We start from the raw sequence: 19,921 nt of genomic DNA on the forward strand, positions 1-19,921 counted from the left end.
TTTCCCAGGGAAGCATACTGGAGTGGGTTTCCATTTCCTTCTCTTGACCTGGGGATTGAACCCCGTTTCCCGCACTGACAGGCAGATTCTTTACCACTGAGCCACCTGAGGAGCCCAAAATGCAAAATAACTCAGCCATAAAAAAAGAAACAATGCCATCTGCAGCAATATGGATGGACCAAGAGATTATCCTGCTAAGTGAAGTAAGCCAGATAGAGAAAAACAAATATTAGATATCGCTTTACGTGTAATCTTGAAAAATAAAAATGAACAAGAAAACAAACTTGTGGGTTATCAAGGGGGAAAAGAGGGGAGAGGGAGAAATTAGAGGAGTTTGGAACTAACATAAACACACTATGTATAAAAACAGATAACCAGCAAGGACCTACTGTACAGCACAGGGAACTATACTCAATATTTTATAGTAACTACAAGGCAAAAGAATCTGCAAAAAAAATATGTAACAATCACTTTGCTGTACACTTGAAACAAATACAACACTGTAAATCAACTACACTTCAATAAAAGAAATTCACAAATTTAAAAAAACAGGGAAAAAAAAGGTAATGTCATTAGAACCCAAAACTACATGAGAATGCTCTGAAATTCAGTATAAATACATTTTTAGTAATAGATAAGTACACTTAACCAGAGCTGCATAAACCATTCTTCTAATAGAATTCATGAACTGCTATAGAAAAGTCCTTAGACTGTCAGTAGAGAGGTTCAAGTATCCGTAAGGAAACCTTAAACTGTGAGAAGGAAATTATCATCTCTCTTGTTGAAAATTGGTTTATTTTGTTTCTATATGTTTAAAACATCTTACTAGTATAAAACTATAATTCTAAAAAAGAAAAAAAAACCTCACCTAGCAATAGTAAAGTGGTATTTGTGCCAGACACTCCTCAAAAAGCTGAAAATTCTTTTTTTTGATGTCTATTAATAACTTCAAAGGCAAATTCCCTGGGGATTTTCAGTCCCTTTGCCAGATCCCCAGGTTGGGAAATCTGTTGTGGATCCTAGAACTTTCAGGTCATGGAGGGGAGTTCTGACAAAATGTGGTCCACTGGAGAAGAGAATAGCAAACCACTTCAGTATTCTTGCCTTGAGAACCCCATGAACAGTACGAAAAGGCAAAAAGATACGACACTGAAAGATGAACTCCCCAGGTCGGGAGGTGCCCAATATGCTACTGAAGAAGAGTGGAGAAATAACTCCAGAAAGAATGACGAGATGGAGCCAAAGCAAAAATAACACCCAGCTGTGGATGTGACCGGTGATGGAAGTAAAGTCCAAAGCTGTAAAGAACAATATTGTATAGGAACCTAGAATGTTAGGTCAAACGGGAATTGGGAGTGGTCAAACAGGAGATGGCAAAACTGAACATCAATGTTTTGGAATCAGTGAACTAAAATGGACTAGAATGGGCGAATTTAATTCCAATGACCATTATATCTACTACTGTCAGCAAGAATCCCTTAGAAGAAACAAAGTAGCCCTCACAGTCAACAGAAGAGTCCTAAATGCAGTACTTGGGTGCAAATTCAAAAATGACAGAATGATCTCTGTTTGTTTCCAAGGCAAACCAGTCAATATCACAGTAATCCAAGTCTATGCCCAACCACAAATGCCAAAGAAGCTGAAGTAGAATGGTTCTATTAAGACCTACAAGACCTTCTAGAACTAACACCAAAAACAGATGTCCTTTTCATCAGAGGGGATTGGAATGCAAAAGGCAGAAGTCAAGAGATACCTAGAGTAACAGGCAAGCCTGGCTTTCGAGTACAAAATGAAGAAGGGCAAAGGCTAACAGAGTTTTGCCAAAAGAACGCACTGGTCATAACAAATACCTTCTTCCAAGAACACGTGCGATGACTCTACACACGGACATCACCAGATGGTCAATGCCAAAATCAGACTGATTATTTTCTTTGCAGCCAAAGATGGGAAAAGCTCTATACAGTCAGCAAAAACAAGACCGGGAGCTGACTGTGGCTCAGATCATGAACCACTTATTGCCAAATTCAGACTTAAACTGAAAAAAGTAGGGAAACCACTAGGCCATTCAGGGGTGTGTGTGTGTGTGTGTGTATAACCTTTATATAATTATTTTAATTATTTCATAGATTAGCTCTAAGAAATAATGTCATCAATATTCATGATGTCACCAAAACTGATTCTATGAGAGAAAAGTATGCTATAAAACTCAAGTAGTGATTCAGAATACACACACATATACACATACACAAACTACTAAAACTAATAAATCAGTTCAGCAAGGTTGCAGAATACAAGATTAACATACAAAAATCAACTGTTTCTATAAACTAGCAATGAACAATCAGAAAATGAAATTAAGAAAAAATTTAATTTGCAATAGCACCATAAAGGACAAAATATTTATGGAATAAATCTAACCAAAAAGTGGAAAGCTTGTACAATGGCAACTACACAACAACAGAGACAGGAATTAAATAAGACCTACATGAATGGAAAGTCAACTCATTTAAGTTCACAGATGTTAACACTGTTAAGATGGCAATATTTCCCAAACTGATCTGAAGCAGTACCTAATGAATATCCCAGCTGCCTTTTTTTTTGCAGAAACTGACAGATCCTAAAATTCACATGAAGCGAGGAACAAAGAATACCCAAATAACCTTGAAAAAGAATGACAAAACTACCGTGAGTACTTCCCAATTTCAGAACTTAAAAACAATGGTAATGAAGACATTATGATACAGGCATAAGCACACAAAAGTAAATGAGTGGGATGAAATTAAGCATCCAGAAACAAACTATTACATTTATGATCAATTGATCTTTGAAAAGACTGCCAAAACAATTTCATGGAGAAAGAAGAATTTTTTTTAACAAACGGTTCTAGGGAATAGGTAAATGTAAAAAGAATAAAGCCGGGGCTTCCCTTGTGGCTCAGTGACAAAGAAACGTCTGCCAATGGGGGGAACAGGAGTTTGATCCCTGATTCAGGAAGATCCCATATGCCACGGAGCAACTAAGCCCGTGCACCACAACTATTGAGCTTGTGCACCATAACTACTGAAGCCCAAATCCCTAGAGCCTAAGCTCAGCAGCAAGAGAAGCCACTGCGATAAGAAGCCTGTGGATGGCAAGTAGATAGCCTCTGCTTCCCACAACTAAAGAAAAGCCCACACAGCTACAAAGACCCAGCAGAGCTGACAAATAATAAAATTAAAAAAAAAAAAAAAAAGAATAAAGCTGGATACTTACTTCACACGGTACACAAAAATTGACACAAAATGGATCACAGATCAAATATAAGACCTAAAACTATTCTTAGAAAAAAAGAATGTAAATCTTTTGTGACTCTGTGTTAGAAGTTTCTCAGATAACATCAAAAGCACAAGTGAAAAAGGAAAAAGGGATAAATTAAACTTCATCAAAAATCAAAAACTTTTGTGCTTCAAAGGACACCATCAAGTGAAAAGACAACCCACAGAAGAAAATAATTACCCATCATACATTTGATAGGGGACTTGTACCCCAAATGCACAAAGAATGTTTGCAACTCTCAGTGGAAAAAAAAAAAGAAAGAATCCAATTTTTCAAATAGGCAAAGGCCCTAAATAGACAGTTCTTCAAAGAAGGTATACAACAGGCCAATAACTATAAGGTTTAAAACATGCTCAACAACATCAACCATCAGGGTAATGCAAATCAAAACCACAAAGAGATACCACTGCACATCCACTAGCATGGTTTGGTTTTTTGTATTTTTTGGCTGTGCTGGGTCTGTTGCAGCACGCACACTTTCTCTAGCTGCTGAGCAAGGGCTCTAGAGCTCGCAGGCTCAGCAGCTGCAGCACTTGGGCTCTCTAGTCGTGGTGCTCAGGCTTCTCTTGTTGCAGTGCATGGGACTGGCCAGTTGCAGAGCACAGGCTCAGTATTTACAGCACATGGGGACTATAGTTGTGGTGTGCAGCTTTAGTTGCTCCACAGCATGTGGGATCTTAATTCCTAGACCAAGGATTGAACCCATGTCCCCTGCAATGGAGGGAGGATTCTTAACCACCGGACCAACAGGTAAGTTCCCCACAAGGATGGTTATAGTCAAGAAGACAGACAAGTACAAGCAAGGATGTGGAGAAACTGAACCCTCATTGTTGCTGCTGAGGCTATAAAGGTGCAGGGCCTTTGGAAAATGGTTTGGCAGTTCCTCAAAACTTTAAACAGAGGTATCATCTGACCCAATAATTCCACTCATAGCTACATACCTAAAAGAGAAATCGAAGCACGTGTCCATACAAACCCTGCATATGTATGTTTATAGTAGCATTATTCGTAATTGCCAAAAAGTGGGGTGGGGGGGGGGACAATGTCCAGGGACTTCCCTGGTGGTCCACTACCTAAGACTCTGCACTTCTGATGCAGGGGACCCCGGACTGATTCCTGGTCAGGAAACTAGCCACAACTAAGTGTTTGCATGCCACAACTAAAGATCCCACAAGCTGCAACAAAGATCAAAGATTCCATGTGTGGCAACTAAGACTCAGTGCAGCTAGCTAGCAAATAAATAGAGTCTAAAAATACACATAGAAAAAAATAAAAAATATGTTGCATCCAAAAACTGAAAACATGACGATGTAAAAAAGGAACAATCAGAATCCACAAACAAGCCCCTAGAAATTAAAAATAAGATTTAAGAAAAAGTTTAATTGAACAGGAAAAATAAGTCAATATCCCGGAATATTGGGGAGTGAGGGTGGGGAACAGAGTAAATCATCAAGAAAATGGACAATATAAAAGAAAAGAGGCCATCAACCAAGAGATAGCACAGGACAAAAAAAAATTTTTTTGACCCGTGTGGATATATATTATCATCTCTAAAAATATGTTCTACTTTCATGTCGATGTAGAGCAAAAACCATCACAATATTATAAAGTAATTATCCTCCAATTAAAGTCAATAAATTTTAAGAATTACATAGCCCTCCACCCCAAAAATCAGGTCTCCTCTATATACTGCTCTGTAATAAGCCTTTAAAAAAAGACATTTAACAGTAGTTTGAAACACCTTTTCCTATCTAGAAATACATTTCCACAGCACTTAATTTATTTTTGTTAGTTAACATTTCTTTCATTGAGATACAACTGACATATGCTATACTAGTTTCAGGTATACAATATGATTTGATATTTGTATATATTTTGAAATGACAATAAAAGTTTAGTTTAACATCAGTTAGCAATAATCTAGTTAACATCAGTCACAATCTTTTTTCTTGTATGAGAACTTTTAAGTTCTACTCTCTTAGCAACTTTCAAATATGCAATACAGCATATTAATTATAGGTCACTATGCTGTACATTGGAGAAGGCAATGGCACCCCACTCCAGTACTGTTGCCTGGAAAATCCCATGGACGGAGGAGCCTGGTAGGCTGAAGTCTATGGGGTCGCTAAGAGTCGGACACGACTGAGCGACTTCACTTTCACTTTTCACTTTCATGCACTGAAGAAGGCAATGGCAACCCGATCCAGTGTTCTTGCCTGGAGAATCCCAGGCACGGGGGAGCCTGGTGGCTGCCATCTATGGGGGTTGCACAGAGTCAGACAAGACTGAAGCGACTTAGCAGCAGCAGCAGCATGCTGTACATTATATCCCCAAACCTTATTTTGGGGATATAATTTTGTTATTTTATTTACAAACTGGAAGTTTGTACCTTTTGACCTCCTTCACCCATTTTGTCCAACCCACACCCATAGCCCACAACTCTGGCAATCACCAATCTGTTCTCTGTATCTATGAGCTTAGGTTTTTTGATTGCTATTGTTGTTTTAGATCATACAATATCTTTCTCTGACTCATTTCACTAAGCATAATGCCCTCAAGATCCAAACATTATGTTGCCACAAATTGCAAGATCTCATTCTTTTTAATGGCTGAATATTTCATTATACACACACCTACAAAACCCTACCTCATTTTCTTTATCCATTCATCCATTGATAGGCACTCAGGTTGTTTCCAAGTCTTTGCTATTATAAACACAATGCTGCAATGAACATAGGAAGTATATACAGTTGACCCCTGAACAAGCTGGAGGTTAGAGCCACCAATCAACCCCCACACCAATGCACAGTCAAAAAGCTGAGTGCTCCTATTTCTGACTCAAAAACAAAGGAACTGATAACTCAAAGTCAATAAGCTGAAATAGTCTTGGATAGAATTATAATCAAATTCTAGTTCATTTGGTTCCACATTTTGTGATCTCTAATCAAACAAACTTTCCCCCAACGCTTAGTTAATTTAAAGATCTATGAAGTGAAAATACAGGTACTCTTATTTATTGAAAAAAATCCACATTAGGTGGAATCCACACACTTCAAACCTGTGTCCTTTTAGGTCAACTGTGTACCATTTCGAGTTCCTGCTCCCATTTTCTTGAAATAAATACCCAGAAATGGGATTGCTAGATCATATGGTAGTTCTGTTTTTAATTTTTTGAGGAACTTTCATACTGTTTTTCGTAGTGGCTTCACCAATTTACATTCCCACCAACAGTGCACAAGGATTCCCTTTCTCTACACCCTCACCAATACTTGTTATTCAACTTTTTGGTAACAGTCAATCTAACAGATGTGAGGGATTATTTTTTAAATAATAATAAAAGGAAATCTGAAAAGACCCTGATGCTGGGAAAGATTGAAGGCAGGAGAAGGGGATGACAGAGGATGGATCGCATCACCGACTCAATGGACACGAGTTTGGGTAAACTCCGGGAGTTGGTGAGGGACAGGAAGGCCTGGCACGCTGCAGTCCATGGGGTCGCAAAGAGTCGAACACGACTGAGACTGAATTGAACCAAAAGGAAATTTCCCAAGGTGGAAAGACGACAGAAATCTTCAAAATGATAAGACTTCAAGGTACTGATTTTCAAAAACCCTAAATTCACATGAAACTGCATAACAATGAAAACAGGAGACTCAATAAACTTCCGAAGAGAAAAATCAAGTTACTTACAAAAGAATGAGAATCAGAATTAGACTTAAGAGAAACACTAGATTCTCTAAGACAATGGATTGCCTCAAAATTGTGCAGAAAAATAATGTTCAAACTAGAATCCCAATCAACCAAACTAAATTTGAAAAACTGAAGGTATATAAAATAAATGTTAAGATCTTAAACCAAGATTTGAGGATTTGGCTCTAGTAAAGTGAGGAAATATCCTCCAAGAAAGAAAAATCATGGGATGCAAGAAATACAACACCCAACCCAAGAGAGCAACATAGAGAATTCCCATAATGGCAGCCATGAAAAAAATCTAGAGAGCAACCAGTCTGGATTACAAAAAGGAAAAAAAAAATTAAGACTGAAAAGGAATGTAAAGATAAAAATTAAGCAGTGGAAGGAGGAAGAGAAATCAAAGCAAAGGAAGGGACTTTTTAACTTGCCTTACAGTAGAGGAATAAAGTCTAAAGCTGACAGAATATGAAAGAAGGTTTAAGTTTAAAGAACTAACCAACAGAAAACCCAAAACTGGAAAGGAGAAAAGAGATGTAGGGCCTAAGTGAACTGAATCTTTACCGCAACAGGAATGTCTTTATCCAGCAAAATGTCTAAAGTGAATAAATCAAATAGTATAAAAAGTATCATTTAGCATTATGGAAATAATGAGCAGAACAAAGAAATGTAACACTTAAAAAGAAAGCAATTCCCTCACAAAACAGGACTCAGAAGGCCTGAAGACTGTAGCTTTTGATTTTAAATCCTTCTGTTTCTGTACTCTGAAACTTTTAGTCAACTACATGCATTACCCAACTAAAGGAAATTTTAAAGTGTTTAGCATAAATGAAAAATAAACTTAGAAATAAGGCAATGAGACTTAAAAAAGCATTTTTGGTAGCTGTCAGGGTGACAGATTAATTTTTAAAGTTTTTTCATATTTAAATTTTCTACAAGGATATATATATATAAAATATCTAATAATAAAACTAAATGAGAGCTGAAGTTGAAACTATGTTTTCAAAGAGCTTGACTACATAGAAAAGAGAAGCCTACAAACATCTGCATGAGGATACAAGGTTAAGCTGAATGCCTTTTTCTGTATTTAAGTATGAAGAGTCTTGACCATTTTTCTAATATGAAAGGAAGATACTAGAAGATAACTGAAAACACAAGTCAGAGAAATTGAATCTTTAAGGGAAAGAATAGCCTTGAATCAAAAAAGATACATTTCTTCTGATGTGAGGGTGGGTACACCTACAGTTAAGCTGGTAGATATGAAAGGCAGAAGTTGAAGGAGGTCATGTTTGAGAGCCTCAAGTTTTTTCCAGGAATTGACAAAAATCTGCCTAAGGAGAGGTGGTTAGGAATGTTAATCACCATGCAATGCATAAAACCACCCTAACTCCCTAAAGAAACAGGAGACTGGAGCAGAAAGTCTCAAGGTATGGTCCCTAGGGATCTACAAGGTCTACAAAGTCATAGCTAGTTTCTAAATATTAAGACATATCTGCCTTTTTCATTCATTCTCTCACAACTGTAGGGTGGAATTTTCCAGAGGCCAAATGCTATGTGATGATTTCACTCTTAAGATTAATGGGGTATATACATAAGTATCCTCATTTTTTAATTTTCTTAGTTTTAATTTATAATCAGTAAATATTAAGAGATGACTCTTGAAAAATTTTTTGTGATTCTCAATAATTAAGAGTGTAAAACAGGGACATTTCCCTGGTGGTTCCGTGGTCAAGAATCCACCTTCCAATGCAGGAACTCGGGTTCCATCCCCGGTTGGGGAGCTAGGATTCCACATGACTGAGGGCAACTAAGCCCACGCACTGCAACTAGAGAGCCCCTGAGCCATGCCTCAACTTAGATCCCATGCTGCCAAAAACAAACAAATATTTTTTAAAGGGGGGGGGTATTGTAAAGGGTTCCTGAGACCAAAAAATTTGAGAATCACTGCACCAGTGAATACTACAAGAATATTCTAAATTTTTAATCTTTGCAAATGACCACTTTTGTTTGTTCCTCTCTAAATGAATAGCAAAAACTCTTGAAATAAAAAAAAAGGAAAAAGATTATATTCTGAAGCCTGTTTTTGAAAAAGAAAAATCTAAGAGACAGATTTAGACATGAAGTGGAAAATACTGTGAGACCTAGAAAAAACATAAAAGAGGACACTCAGGAAAAACTTGATTTGGGGAATAATTCAATTCCCCTTGACAATTCCCATCAACCTAAAGGAAAGCCAGTGCCCACTGTTTTCATTATAATCTAGAACCTTAATTAAGAACTTCCTAGCTAATGAAAGACAAAAAAAAAAAAAACACTCCTTATAATATCCCTAAATAAGTCGATGATCTAGCCTCTGTTTAAATGTTTCCCTGAAAAGAGAATTCTCTAATTCATAGCTCCTAAATGCAATGGCAGCCCACTCCAGTACTCTTGCCTGGAAAATCCCATGGATGGAGGAACCTGGAAGGCTGCAGTCCGTGGGGTCGCTGAGGGTCGGACATGACTGAACGACTTCACTTTCACTTTTCACTTCCATGCATTGGAGAAGGAAATGGCAACCCGCTCCAGTGTTCTTGCCTGGAGAATCCCAGGGACGGGGGAGCCTGGTGGGCTGCCGTCTATGGGGTCACACAGAGTCGGACATGACTGAAGTGACTCAGCAGCAGCTCAGCAGCAGCAAATTCAATTTTACAAAACCTTTAACAGTTCGCAAAGTCCCCAGTCTACAAAGTTCCATTAACTACTTTATTAACCTCTTATTTAAAGTATTTTAAATGAGTATGATGGAAACAGTACTAAAATAATTTTCAAGTATGAAAAACATGTCTATTATTAGTCTTCCTTTTGTAAGCTCTTAGTAATGTTTTAGTAAGAACTGCTAAGTTCCTAAACTTGATCCCAGAACAAAATTCAGTACTTCTTAACCCTGGCTGCAAAACAAAATCAACTGGGAAGAATTTTTAAACACAAAAATATACAAAAGCTTGCACCAAATTTCTCAAATCAGAATCTCTAGGGTGTGAGTTCTAGGAAACTGGTCTTTGTTTTGGTTTGGTTTTTCAGTTCTATGGGTGCTTATCTAAGGTGAGTTAGCAGCACTGGTCAACCCAAAATACCAAGAGCTGGTATTTTTCAAATTTTAATATGGTTTTTAAAAATTCAACATGCAGTTCAGTAACACTTCTAAAAATAGTATACTCAACAGGATACATGGCAATTTAGCTAACATGTTTGAAGTCATACTTATGAATAGGGAAAAATAAATTATTCATTATTTGACATACTCGTCATCTGGAGAGGGAAGTTGCAGAGGGTGTTTTTAATGTATAGGTTTCATCATAGGTACTTCTCTTGTTCTATACAACTCTTCAGGAAAAAGATTTTGGAAAATAATACTAAACAATTACATTGGACCTAGAGTTTTTAAAGCGCTTTCTCCTTTATTTTCCTTCTTGACCCTCCCAGCAATCCTGTGAATAACATATGTGGGTAACATCCCTGTTTCGTAAGTAAAGAAACTAAAACTGCTGCAGAGTTAGTAGATTAAACAAAAACCCAAATCTTCTGAGTGAACATTCAGTACTTTCCAGTAGATAACTGTGTCTTTCCACTTCAACCCCCCACTACAACCTAAAAAAATTGTGGGAGCTTTATCTGCAATATAAACTTCATTAGTAAGAGTAGAGAAAAACAAAAGTTGACTATTTTTAGAACCTGACCAACTGAAACCAAACCAAATTTGCCCTCGTCTTGCTATGCCTGCTTTGGTCCATTTTTGTCCCCCTAATTTTTATTTTTTAATCAAACATTTTAGTTTGAGATAATTGTATTTTATAAGCAGCTGTAAGAAATAATAGATTCTGTGTAACTCTTATCCAATGGTAGCATCTTTGAAAACTGCATAATAATATCACAAGCAAAAATATTAACATCAATACAGTCAAGATACTAATATTTCCATCATCACAAGAATCCCTCACATTACCTTGTTCCCCTAATTTTTGTATCCTCATCTTAGGGAACATTTGGAAGTAAACATGCTAGAGTTCACAGGGCCACAAAGACTGAGTGACTGAACAACAACTCATTAAGTCCCTACTCAGTTTTATCCATTCAAAGTAACAGAACTGACTTCACAAGCCATTAAAAAAACCTTTATGTTACACCCTTAAAGTGTTGGTTAGGACTGTCACCACATAATGTTAAGATTCTTAAGCCACTACTATAATATCCCTTGTAGAATAGAATTTTTCAAGCTAAGACTGCAGTTACAATTTTATGAAACAAAAATTTTAACAGATATGCATACTGCCAAGATTCCAGTATTTATATTAGGTGAATTATATAAATTAAAGTGAATTGTAATTAGGGAGACGGAGGAGCCTGAGAAAAGCTACATGTGAGCTTCCTAGGAAGAAAAAAATATTCTATGATACCATGATAGAATATATATAATTATATCCATTTGTCAAAACTGTACTGGAATTAGGGAATGGTTTCTTAGGTATGACATCAAACGCACAAGCAAGGGATTTCCCTGATAGCTCAGTGGTCAAGAATACAATGCAGGAGGCATGCGTTCGATCCCCCATCCCGGAAGATTCCACATGCTGCGGAGCAACTAAGCCCAAGCTCCACAGCTACTGAGCCAGCACTCCAGAGGCCAAGTACCTTACAAACCTAGCCCACATGCTGCAACTACTGAAGCCCAGGCACCCTAGAGCCTATGCTCCACAAGAGAGGCCACCGCAATGAGAAACTGATACACCTATCTAGAGAAAAGCCTCAGCAACAATGAAGACTCGGCACAGCTGAAAAATGATAGTAATAACAAAAAAAACCACAAGCAAAAAAGAAAAAGGGGATAAATCAAACATCTTCAAAATTGAAAACTTCTGTGTTTCAATGGACATCATTAAGTGAAAAGACAACCCACAGGTGATAACTGTACATCATACATTTGATAAGGGACTTGGATTCAAAATACACAAAAATGCTTACAACTCTCACTAAAAAGAGAATCCAATTTTTTTAAAGAGGCAAAGGACCTGAATAGGCAGTTATTCAAACAAGACATACCACAACCCAAATAACCACAGGGTTTAAAACATGTAACAGCATTAGCCATCAGGGTAATGCAAATCAAAACCACAATGAGATACCACTGCACATCCAGTAGGATGGTTATAATCAAAAAGACAAGTATAAGCAAGGATTTGGAGAAGGCAATGGCAACCCACTCCAGTACTCTTGCCTGGAAAATCCCGTGGACGCAGGAGCCTGGAAGGCTGCAGTCCATGGGGTCGCTAAGAGTCGGACACGACTGAGCGACTTCACTTTCACTTTTCACTTTCATGCACTGAAGAAGGAAATGGCAACCCGCTCCAGTGTTCTTGCCTGGAGAATCCCAGGCACGGGGGAGCCTGGTGGCTGCCATCTATGGGGGTCGCACAGAGTCAGACAAGACTGAAGCGACTTAGCAGCAGCATAAGCAAGAATATGGAGAAAATGGAACCCCTGTAGTTGCTGGTGAGGCTATAAAAGGGTCCAGGGCCTTTGGAAAATGGTTTGGCAGCTCCTCAAAACTTTAAATACAGAGGTATCATCTGACCCAGTAATTCCACTCATAGCTATGTAACTAAAAGAAATGGCAGTACATGTCCATACAAACCCTGCATATGTATGTGTACAGTAGCATTATTCATTAATAGCCAAAAAGTGGAGATAAAACGTCAATGAACTGATGAATGAATAAACAAACTGTAGTATGTCCATACAATGAAATATATTTTAACCATAAAAAGGAAGTACTTACTACAAGTGCTACAACATGGATGTACCTTGAAAACATTACAACAGGTTAAAGTAGCCAAACACAAAAGGCCTCAAAAATGTATGATTCCACTCGTATGAAATATTCAAGATAGGCAAAATACAAACATAGAAAGTAGATTAGTGGTTGTCCAGGGTAGGGGTAGGGAAGAATAAAGAGTGCAGCCATGAAATTAAAAGACGCTTACTCCTTGGAAGGAAAGTTATGACCAACCTAGATAGCATATTCAAAAGCAGAGACATTACTTTGCCAACAAAGGTTCGTCTAGTCAAGGCTATGGTTTTTCCTGTGGTCATGTATGGATGTGAGAGTTGGACTGTGAAGAAGGCTGAGCACCGAAGAATTGATGCTTTTGAACTGTGGTGTTAAGAGAAGACTCTTGAGAGTCCCTTGGACTGCAAGGAGATCCAACCAGTCCATTCTGAAGGAGATCAGCCCTGGGATTTCTTTGGAAGGAATGATGCTAAAGCTGAAACTCCAGTACTTTGGCCACCTCATGTGAAGAGTTGACTCACTGGAAAAGACTCTGATGCTGGGAGGGATTGGGGGCAGGAGGAGAAGGGGACGACAGAGGATGAGACGGCTGTATGACATTACTGACTCGATGGACGTGAGTCTGAGTGAACTCCGGGAGTTGGTGATGGACAGGGAGGCCTGGCGTGCTGTGATTCATGGGGTCGCAAAGAGTTGGACACGACTGAGCGACTGATCTGATCTGATCTGACTAATGAATACAGACTTTCGTTTTGGGGTAAAGAAAATGTTCTGAAATTAGATAATGATGATGGCTGCACAACTCTGAATATACTAAAAATCACTGAATTGTAAATTAAAAGGGTACATACATGTGAATTATGTATGTATGCATGCTAAGTCACTTCAGTCGTGTCCAACTCTTTGCAACCCCATGGACGTAGTCCCCCCCAAGCTCCTCTGTCCATGGGATTTCCCAGGCAAGAATACTGAAGTGGGTTGCCTTTTCTTCCTCCAGGGGATCTTTCCAACCCAAGTATCGAACCTGCATCTCCTGAGGTTCCTGCACTGCAGGTGGACTTTTTACCACCGAGCCACCAGAGAAGCCCAAAATGCTGCCTCTCCCTTATGACTGTGTGCCTGCCCGCTAAGACGCTTCAGTCATATCAGATTCTTTGCAACTCTATAGACTGTAGCCCGGCAGGTCTCTCTGTCCATGGGATTCTCCAGGCAGAATCCCATGGATTCTTGTTGCCGTGCCCTCCTCCAGGTAATCTTCCCAACCCAGGGATGAACCCATGTCTCTTATGTCTCCTACATGAGTAAGCGGGTTCTCTACCGCTACCCCACCGGGGAAGCTTCCAAGTATATGTATATATAAATATAAAACATGCATAATATCTCAAGCTATTAAAGTGTAGAGTTAATATCTGCATTTCAATATGTATAAATTTTCCATCAAAAAGCTCTTTATACTTCTTTCTGTTCATTTTGTATGTGTTGAAATTTTATGTGTAAAAATAACAAATTATTTTAAATAGCAAAGTAAACTAATTTTCTTAAAATCCATTTCTGTTGTTTTTGACGAAAGAAAAAGAATCTTGTATCTTAAAAAAAAACAAGAGACATTGCTACCTTCATTATTCTTTTGCAATGTTATGTGAAAACAGATACATGACAGAAGACATGGTGTGTGCAAAAATGAAGATTACTTCACCTTAAAAAGGTACAAAGAGAATGTGAATCCCTTCAGTTCAAAGATAGTTCCTTACCCTCGGGTTCGTGTGGTTTCCATGGTTAATGGGTTTGACAATTCCTAATAAATGGATGCAATACTGTGCTGTCCCATACAGCAGTCACATATGGCCATTTTAATTTTAGTTTAAATGAAGTATATTAAATTATAAATTCAATTATCAGCCTCACTAGTTACATTTCTAGTGTTTAACACCACATGGGCCTATGGCTACCATACTGGGTACAGCAGATATAGACAGCTGCCATCACTGCAGAAAGTTCCATTGGAGAACACTACTCGAACACATTAAAAAACATCCACAGAGAAACCATCATAGTCCAATTCAGGGTTGTTATACTGTATTTTGGGCTTCCCAGGTGGCACTAGTGGTAAAGAACCCGCCTGCCAATGCAGAAGATGTAAAACACGGGGGTTAGATCCCTGGGTCAGATTCCTGGGTCAGGAAGAACGTGGCAATTCACTCCAGTACTCTTGCCTGGAGAATCCCATGGACAGAGGAGCCTGGCAGGCTCCAGTCCATATGGTTGCAAAGATTAGGACAGGACTGAAACAACTTAACACACACACACATATACTGTATTTTGCTACAAGAAACAAATCTTGAAGAACAGGGAAAACAAAGCATAATATATCAACAAAGAAATATCATTCATGGAAGTTTAGACTGACTAAAGCTAGAGTTAAATTTTACTTTCAGAACGACTAAGCTACAGATGTTGGCCTTGGCAAATGCTCAGAGGCAAATTTCCCCATCTGTTAAACTAGATTTCACTATACTGCCAGTTTCCTAAAGTCAGATGTAAAGATTATGCTGAAATATAAAGCAAAGTATCCTTTCAGTCAAAGATGTAATGAAAAGGTCTATTTATAATCCATGACATCAAAGAGTTTATGACCCATAGCAAAATACACAGAATAAAATTAATTTCCTAATTGAGTTCTGAGGTAACAGGCATAATTAAAAGCATAATTAAATACATTGTTTTGCCTAGATATAATGTTTAGCCAGATGATTTCTATACTTCTACTTCTAAAACTGTGAGTGCGCTTCTTCCCGGTAGGTATAGATTTCGTTAATGCCCTCTGACATGAATGTGCAGTATCAGGAAACAGGTGCACTCTTAATTCAAATATTTTAAAATATTTTTAGCACTTAAAAAAAAATGGAGGTGAACAAATTTAAAATGTGAATTCAAATAGATTTTTATATTTGGAAACCTAAAAAAACAGAAACAAAAAGCTTCACCTCATATTCCCATCCCAAGTTATCACTTCAAACGTTTGCTTGGAGGGTGAACAACATTCCAAATATCAAGGGATCGAACCTGGGGCTCCCGCATTGCAGGCGGATTCTTTACCAGCTGAGCTCCCAGGGAAGCCCCAAGAATATAACAGAAATTTAAAATCAGCTCTTTCCTTGCTAAAACTACTGGGCACTTAAAGCTTAGTCAAATCAGTTCCATTTAAAGCATTTCAAACGTCCGAAAAGGTCACTCATTAATTGACGCACACTGTATTTTATCCACACTAAATACTTTTAAATGCACTGTCTTTGCAATCCACTGCCAAAGAAATTCTCGAGAATGAAAACATGAAACTGAAACCAACCTACAGCCAGGGTGTACAGAAGGGTCACCTGGAATCAATCCGAAGGAGAAAGTTACTACTACCGGAGCATCTGGAGTCAAATCAGCCCTATATACATACTTCTAGTTCTATACTGACCTCACATGGTGCTTTCCTACATTATACACAGGCCTACCTAGGTTTATATATTTGAATTAGTAAATGGACTCTATCTTCAACCAAAGTTAAATGTTTTAAAGAATAGAATAGCATTTCATACCCCTTTTCCCATTGTTCTCGAACCCTTACAGTTCGTCAAATCACCCCGATAAATCCATCTCATCTGTTCCCTCTAGTTGCTTCCCAAGAAAATTTCTAACAACCAAGGACGCCAGATTGTAAAACACACAGTTAAGAGTTCTGGCACTACTAAAACATGTTAAGAAATCTTGGCAAATTAGTTAAAATCTCTTAAGCCGTAATTACCTCAGTTGTAAAGTGAATACAATAATACAAATCTACATCCGAGCAGGCATTAACAGTTAGACTTAATTAAACAGAAGAATTGCCTCAGATTTTTGGTGGGCTCCGAATATAAGGTACCTCTCGCCCATCTCACACTTTTCCTTCCACTTCTTCCCTTTAAGTTTGCAGGGTTTGCTCTCAGGCTCTACTTAGTGTTCCCCTTGACCTCACACATCCTGCCCTTCTACCCTATCCCCATACTCCAATTCCATGCAATTTCACCACCCTCCCGTTTCAAGCGGCTACTTCCCTTTGCGCCCTCTAAGGTCCCAGACAACCCCTTCACTCAGGTCCCCACATCTCCCTCAGTCCCCATTTCCTAACGGCTCCTCCCCTCGGTTCCCCACCCCCTCATCACCAGGTTCATCCTGCCCCTCCAACCGTCTCCCGCCCCCAGGTTCCTTCCTGCCCCTCCAAACACAGCTTCCCCGTCTCAACGTTTCATCTTGTTCCTGCAACCGACATCCCCCAATGCCCTGCTCGCTCCTTTAGTCCCTATTTTCTGCAGTACCCAACTGACTACTCCTTTCCATCCATTCTTTTCAAGGCACCCCCATACACATACTGGAGCCCCCACCCCCACCTTGAGCCTCCATCTTTCCCTTTTGCTTCCTTTCTTCCTTCTCCCCACCCCCTCCACCTCCTCCGGAAGAGCCTGGTTCCCAGGCCAAGGTCTCTCACCTCATTCGGTCACTTCAGTGGTGCCAACCGCTTCATACAGGAAAAAACAACCAATCACGACCCCGTGGGCGCTTCCCTTGCGAGTCCGAGCACTTACTAGGCACCCGCCCCACCGGGCACCCCGCACAGACACACGCACAAACCGAGGTCGTGGGGACGAGGGTTGGGGAGGGGTAGAGTGAGCGTTCTTACACCGGCCTCAAACACAGCCCACTTCGCTACAACCCTTCGCCATTTTGGTTTCCCGCGGACTGCCGGTGCATTCTGGGAAAGCGGAGCGCCTCCGGTGCCGAATGGCAGCTCTCCAGAGCCGCGAGGGGGCGGGGACTGCGGAGCTAGCGCGGAAGAACACCGCGCTCTGCGTCCGCGGCTAGAGCTGAACAAAGAAGGACTCTTTGACTTTGTGGTGGACTAAGTCCTTCCGCCGCCGGCGCTAACACAATAGTGAATCGTGTTCTCTGGTCTATCCGCTGTCCTGCGGCTGTTTCTGTTACAGAGGAAGGCTTGTGTTTAACTTTCCTGTTGCATGTTCTTTTCCTGACAAATGGGAAGGTAACCCTTACGTCTTGCCCTGCCAATTTTCTTTCTATGGAGAAAATCTCTTACCTTCATCCTGAGGCCTGTTCGAATTTCATTCAGCGGGGAAGAGGCCCGGGACGTCAGAATCACATTTTGTTCGGCGATTATTGTCCAGCTCCAAATTCCTTCCTATCAGGAGATTTTCTCACTTTTTTCCCTGACGATGAAAGATTTCTGTGCTTATCTGCTTTGCAGATCCTTACTAATTGTGATGAAATCTGAGAATAATTTCGTCCTAAGTGGTTTATTTTGGGAATATAAAACTTTTTTGTACTAGAGCAGACCCTTAACCTACGAATATTCTGCTGCAGATGGCCTAAGTGACAGAGAGTGAATGCTTGTCTCTGTGACTTCTACTTAGATAAAACCCAACTCCTCTTAATAGCCACATATGGTACCTTTGTTTATACCTGTCAAAATACTCTAAAAATAATTTTTAATTTTTGTCTCATTACTTCACAGGTATAATTAGTACTATGTTTTCCCGTCTAAGAAGACAGCCTCAATCTGCTACCTTTCAAGTTTCACTTTTATAATAACCTATTTTCTCATAAATTTGTCTTCAATCCCCTTCACACTTTTGGTTGAATAGAGTTTAACTTATTTTTAAAAAGGTATACTTGCTGTGCAGCTAAACCTAATCACAGAACATCAGTTTTAGAGAACATTTGGTCTAAATTCCCCTCAACAATTCTCTCAAGTGGTCATCAAGCCTCAGCTTCAACATCTTTAGTGGTTCGGTACCTTGGAGGCAGTCTTGCCGATTTCACAAACGCTATTAATTAGAAAGTCCGACCTTTTATAAATGTACAATCTGCCTTCCTGTAATTTCCACTTACTGGTCTAACTTTTAGCTTCTTTAGCCACACAAAAGTGTTCTGATCTTTTATACATTAGAGAAGTCAATGATGCCTGTCTTTGGGGGAAAAAAAAGTTTACTTTTTCCCTATGTAAACATATGAGTACAGAAGTGCAATCATTTCATTTTAGGAAGCCAGGTGCTCAGGGAATCGAGGGCAGTGAGGGAGGCACAGTAAAATGCAAAGAATTTCTGTAACTGTGGTCTCAGAAATTACTGCTAAGTAAGCAATGTGCCATGGATTAGAACCTTAGTTCAGCCGCTCAGTCGCGTCCGACTCTTTGCTGCTGCTTAGTCGCTTCAATCGTGTCCGACTCTGTGCGACCCCATCGACGGCAGCCCACCAGGCTCCCCCGGTCCCTGAGATTCTCCAGGCAAGAACACTGGAGTGGGTTGCCATTTCCTTCTCCAATGCATTAAAGTGAAAAGTGAAAGTGAACTTGCTCAGTCGTGTCTGACTCCTAGCGACCCCATGGACTGCAGCCTACCAGGCTCCTCCGTCCATGGATTTTCCAGGCAAGAGTACTGGAGTGGGGTGCCATTGCCTTCTCTGGTCCGACTCTTTGCGACCTCATGAATCGCACGCAGCACGCCAGGCCTCCCTGTCCATCACCGACTCCGGGAGTTCACCCAGACTCAAGTCCATCTAGTCAGTAATGCCATCCAGCCATCTCATCCTCTGTCGTCCCCTTCTCCTCCTGCCCCCAATCCCTCCCAGCATCAGAGTCTTTTCCAATGAGTCAACTCTTCGCATGAGGTGGCCAAACTACTGGAGTTTCAGCTTCAGCATCATTCCTTCCAAAGAAATCCCAGGGCTGATCTCCTTCAGAATGGACTGGTTGGATCTCCTTGCAGTCCAAGGGACTCTCAAGAGTCTTCTCTTAACACCACAGTTCAAAAGCATCAATTCTTCGGTGCTCAGCCTTCTTCACAGTCCAACTCTCACATCCATACATGACCACTGGAAAAACCATAGCCTTGATCAGATGGACCTTTGTTGGCAAAGTAATGTCTCTGCTTTTGAATATGCTATCTAGGTTGGTCATAACTTTCCTTCCAAGGAGTAAGCGTCTTTTAATTTCATGGCTGCAGTCACCATCTGCAGTGATTTTGAAGAAACAAATGTGGAACCTCTCAGATG

At 39.7% G+C, this 19,921-nt stretch overlaps 1 protein-coding gene across 2 annotated transcripts in view; it reads right to left on the bottom strand.

Moving 5' to 3' along the window:
- MTF2 (metal response element binding transcription factor 2) overlaps positions 1-17,613 on the bottom strand; it is a 72,620-nt gene extending 55,007 nt beyond the window's left edge. For both annotated transcript variants that reach the window (XM_027536484.1, XM_027536482.1), the window contains exon 1: positions 17,343-17,613. Coding sequence is in view for 1 of the 2 variants with exons in the window: in XM_027536482.1 (XP_027392283.1) it covers positions 17,343-17,347 (5 nt within the window). In the remaining variant the exon portion in view is untranslated. The remainder of the gene's footprint in view (positions 1-17,342) is intronic.
- Positions 17,614-19,921: the final 2,308 nt, after the last annotated feature.

This window comes from Bos indicus x Bos taurus, chromosome 3 (genome assembly GCF_003369695.1).
Source record: "Bos indicus x Bos taurus breed Angus x Brahman F1 hybrid chromosome 3, Bos_hybrid_MaternalHap_v2.0, whole genome shotgun sequence".
NCBI classification, from domain to species: Eukaryota; Metazoa; Chordata; class Mammalia; order Artiodactyla; family Bovidae; genus Bos; species Bos indicus x Bos taurus.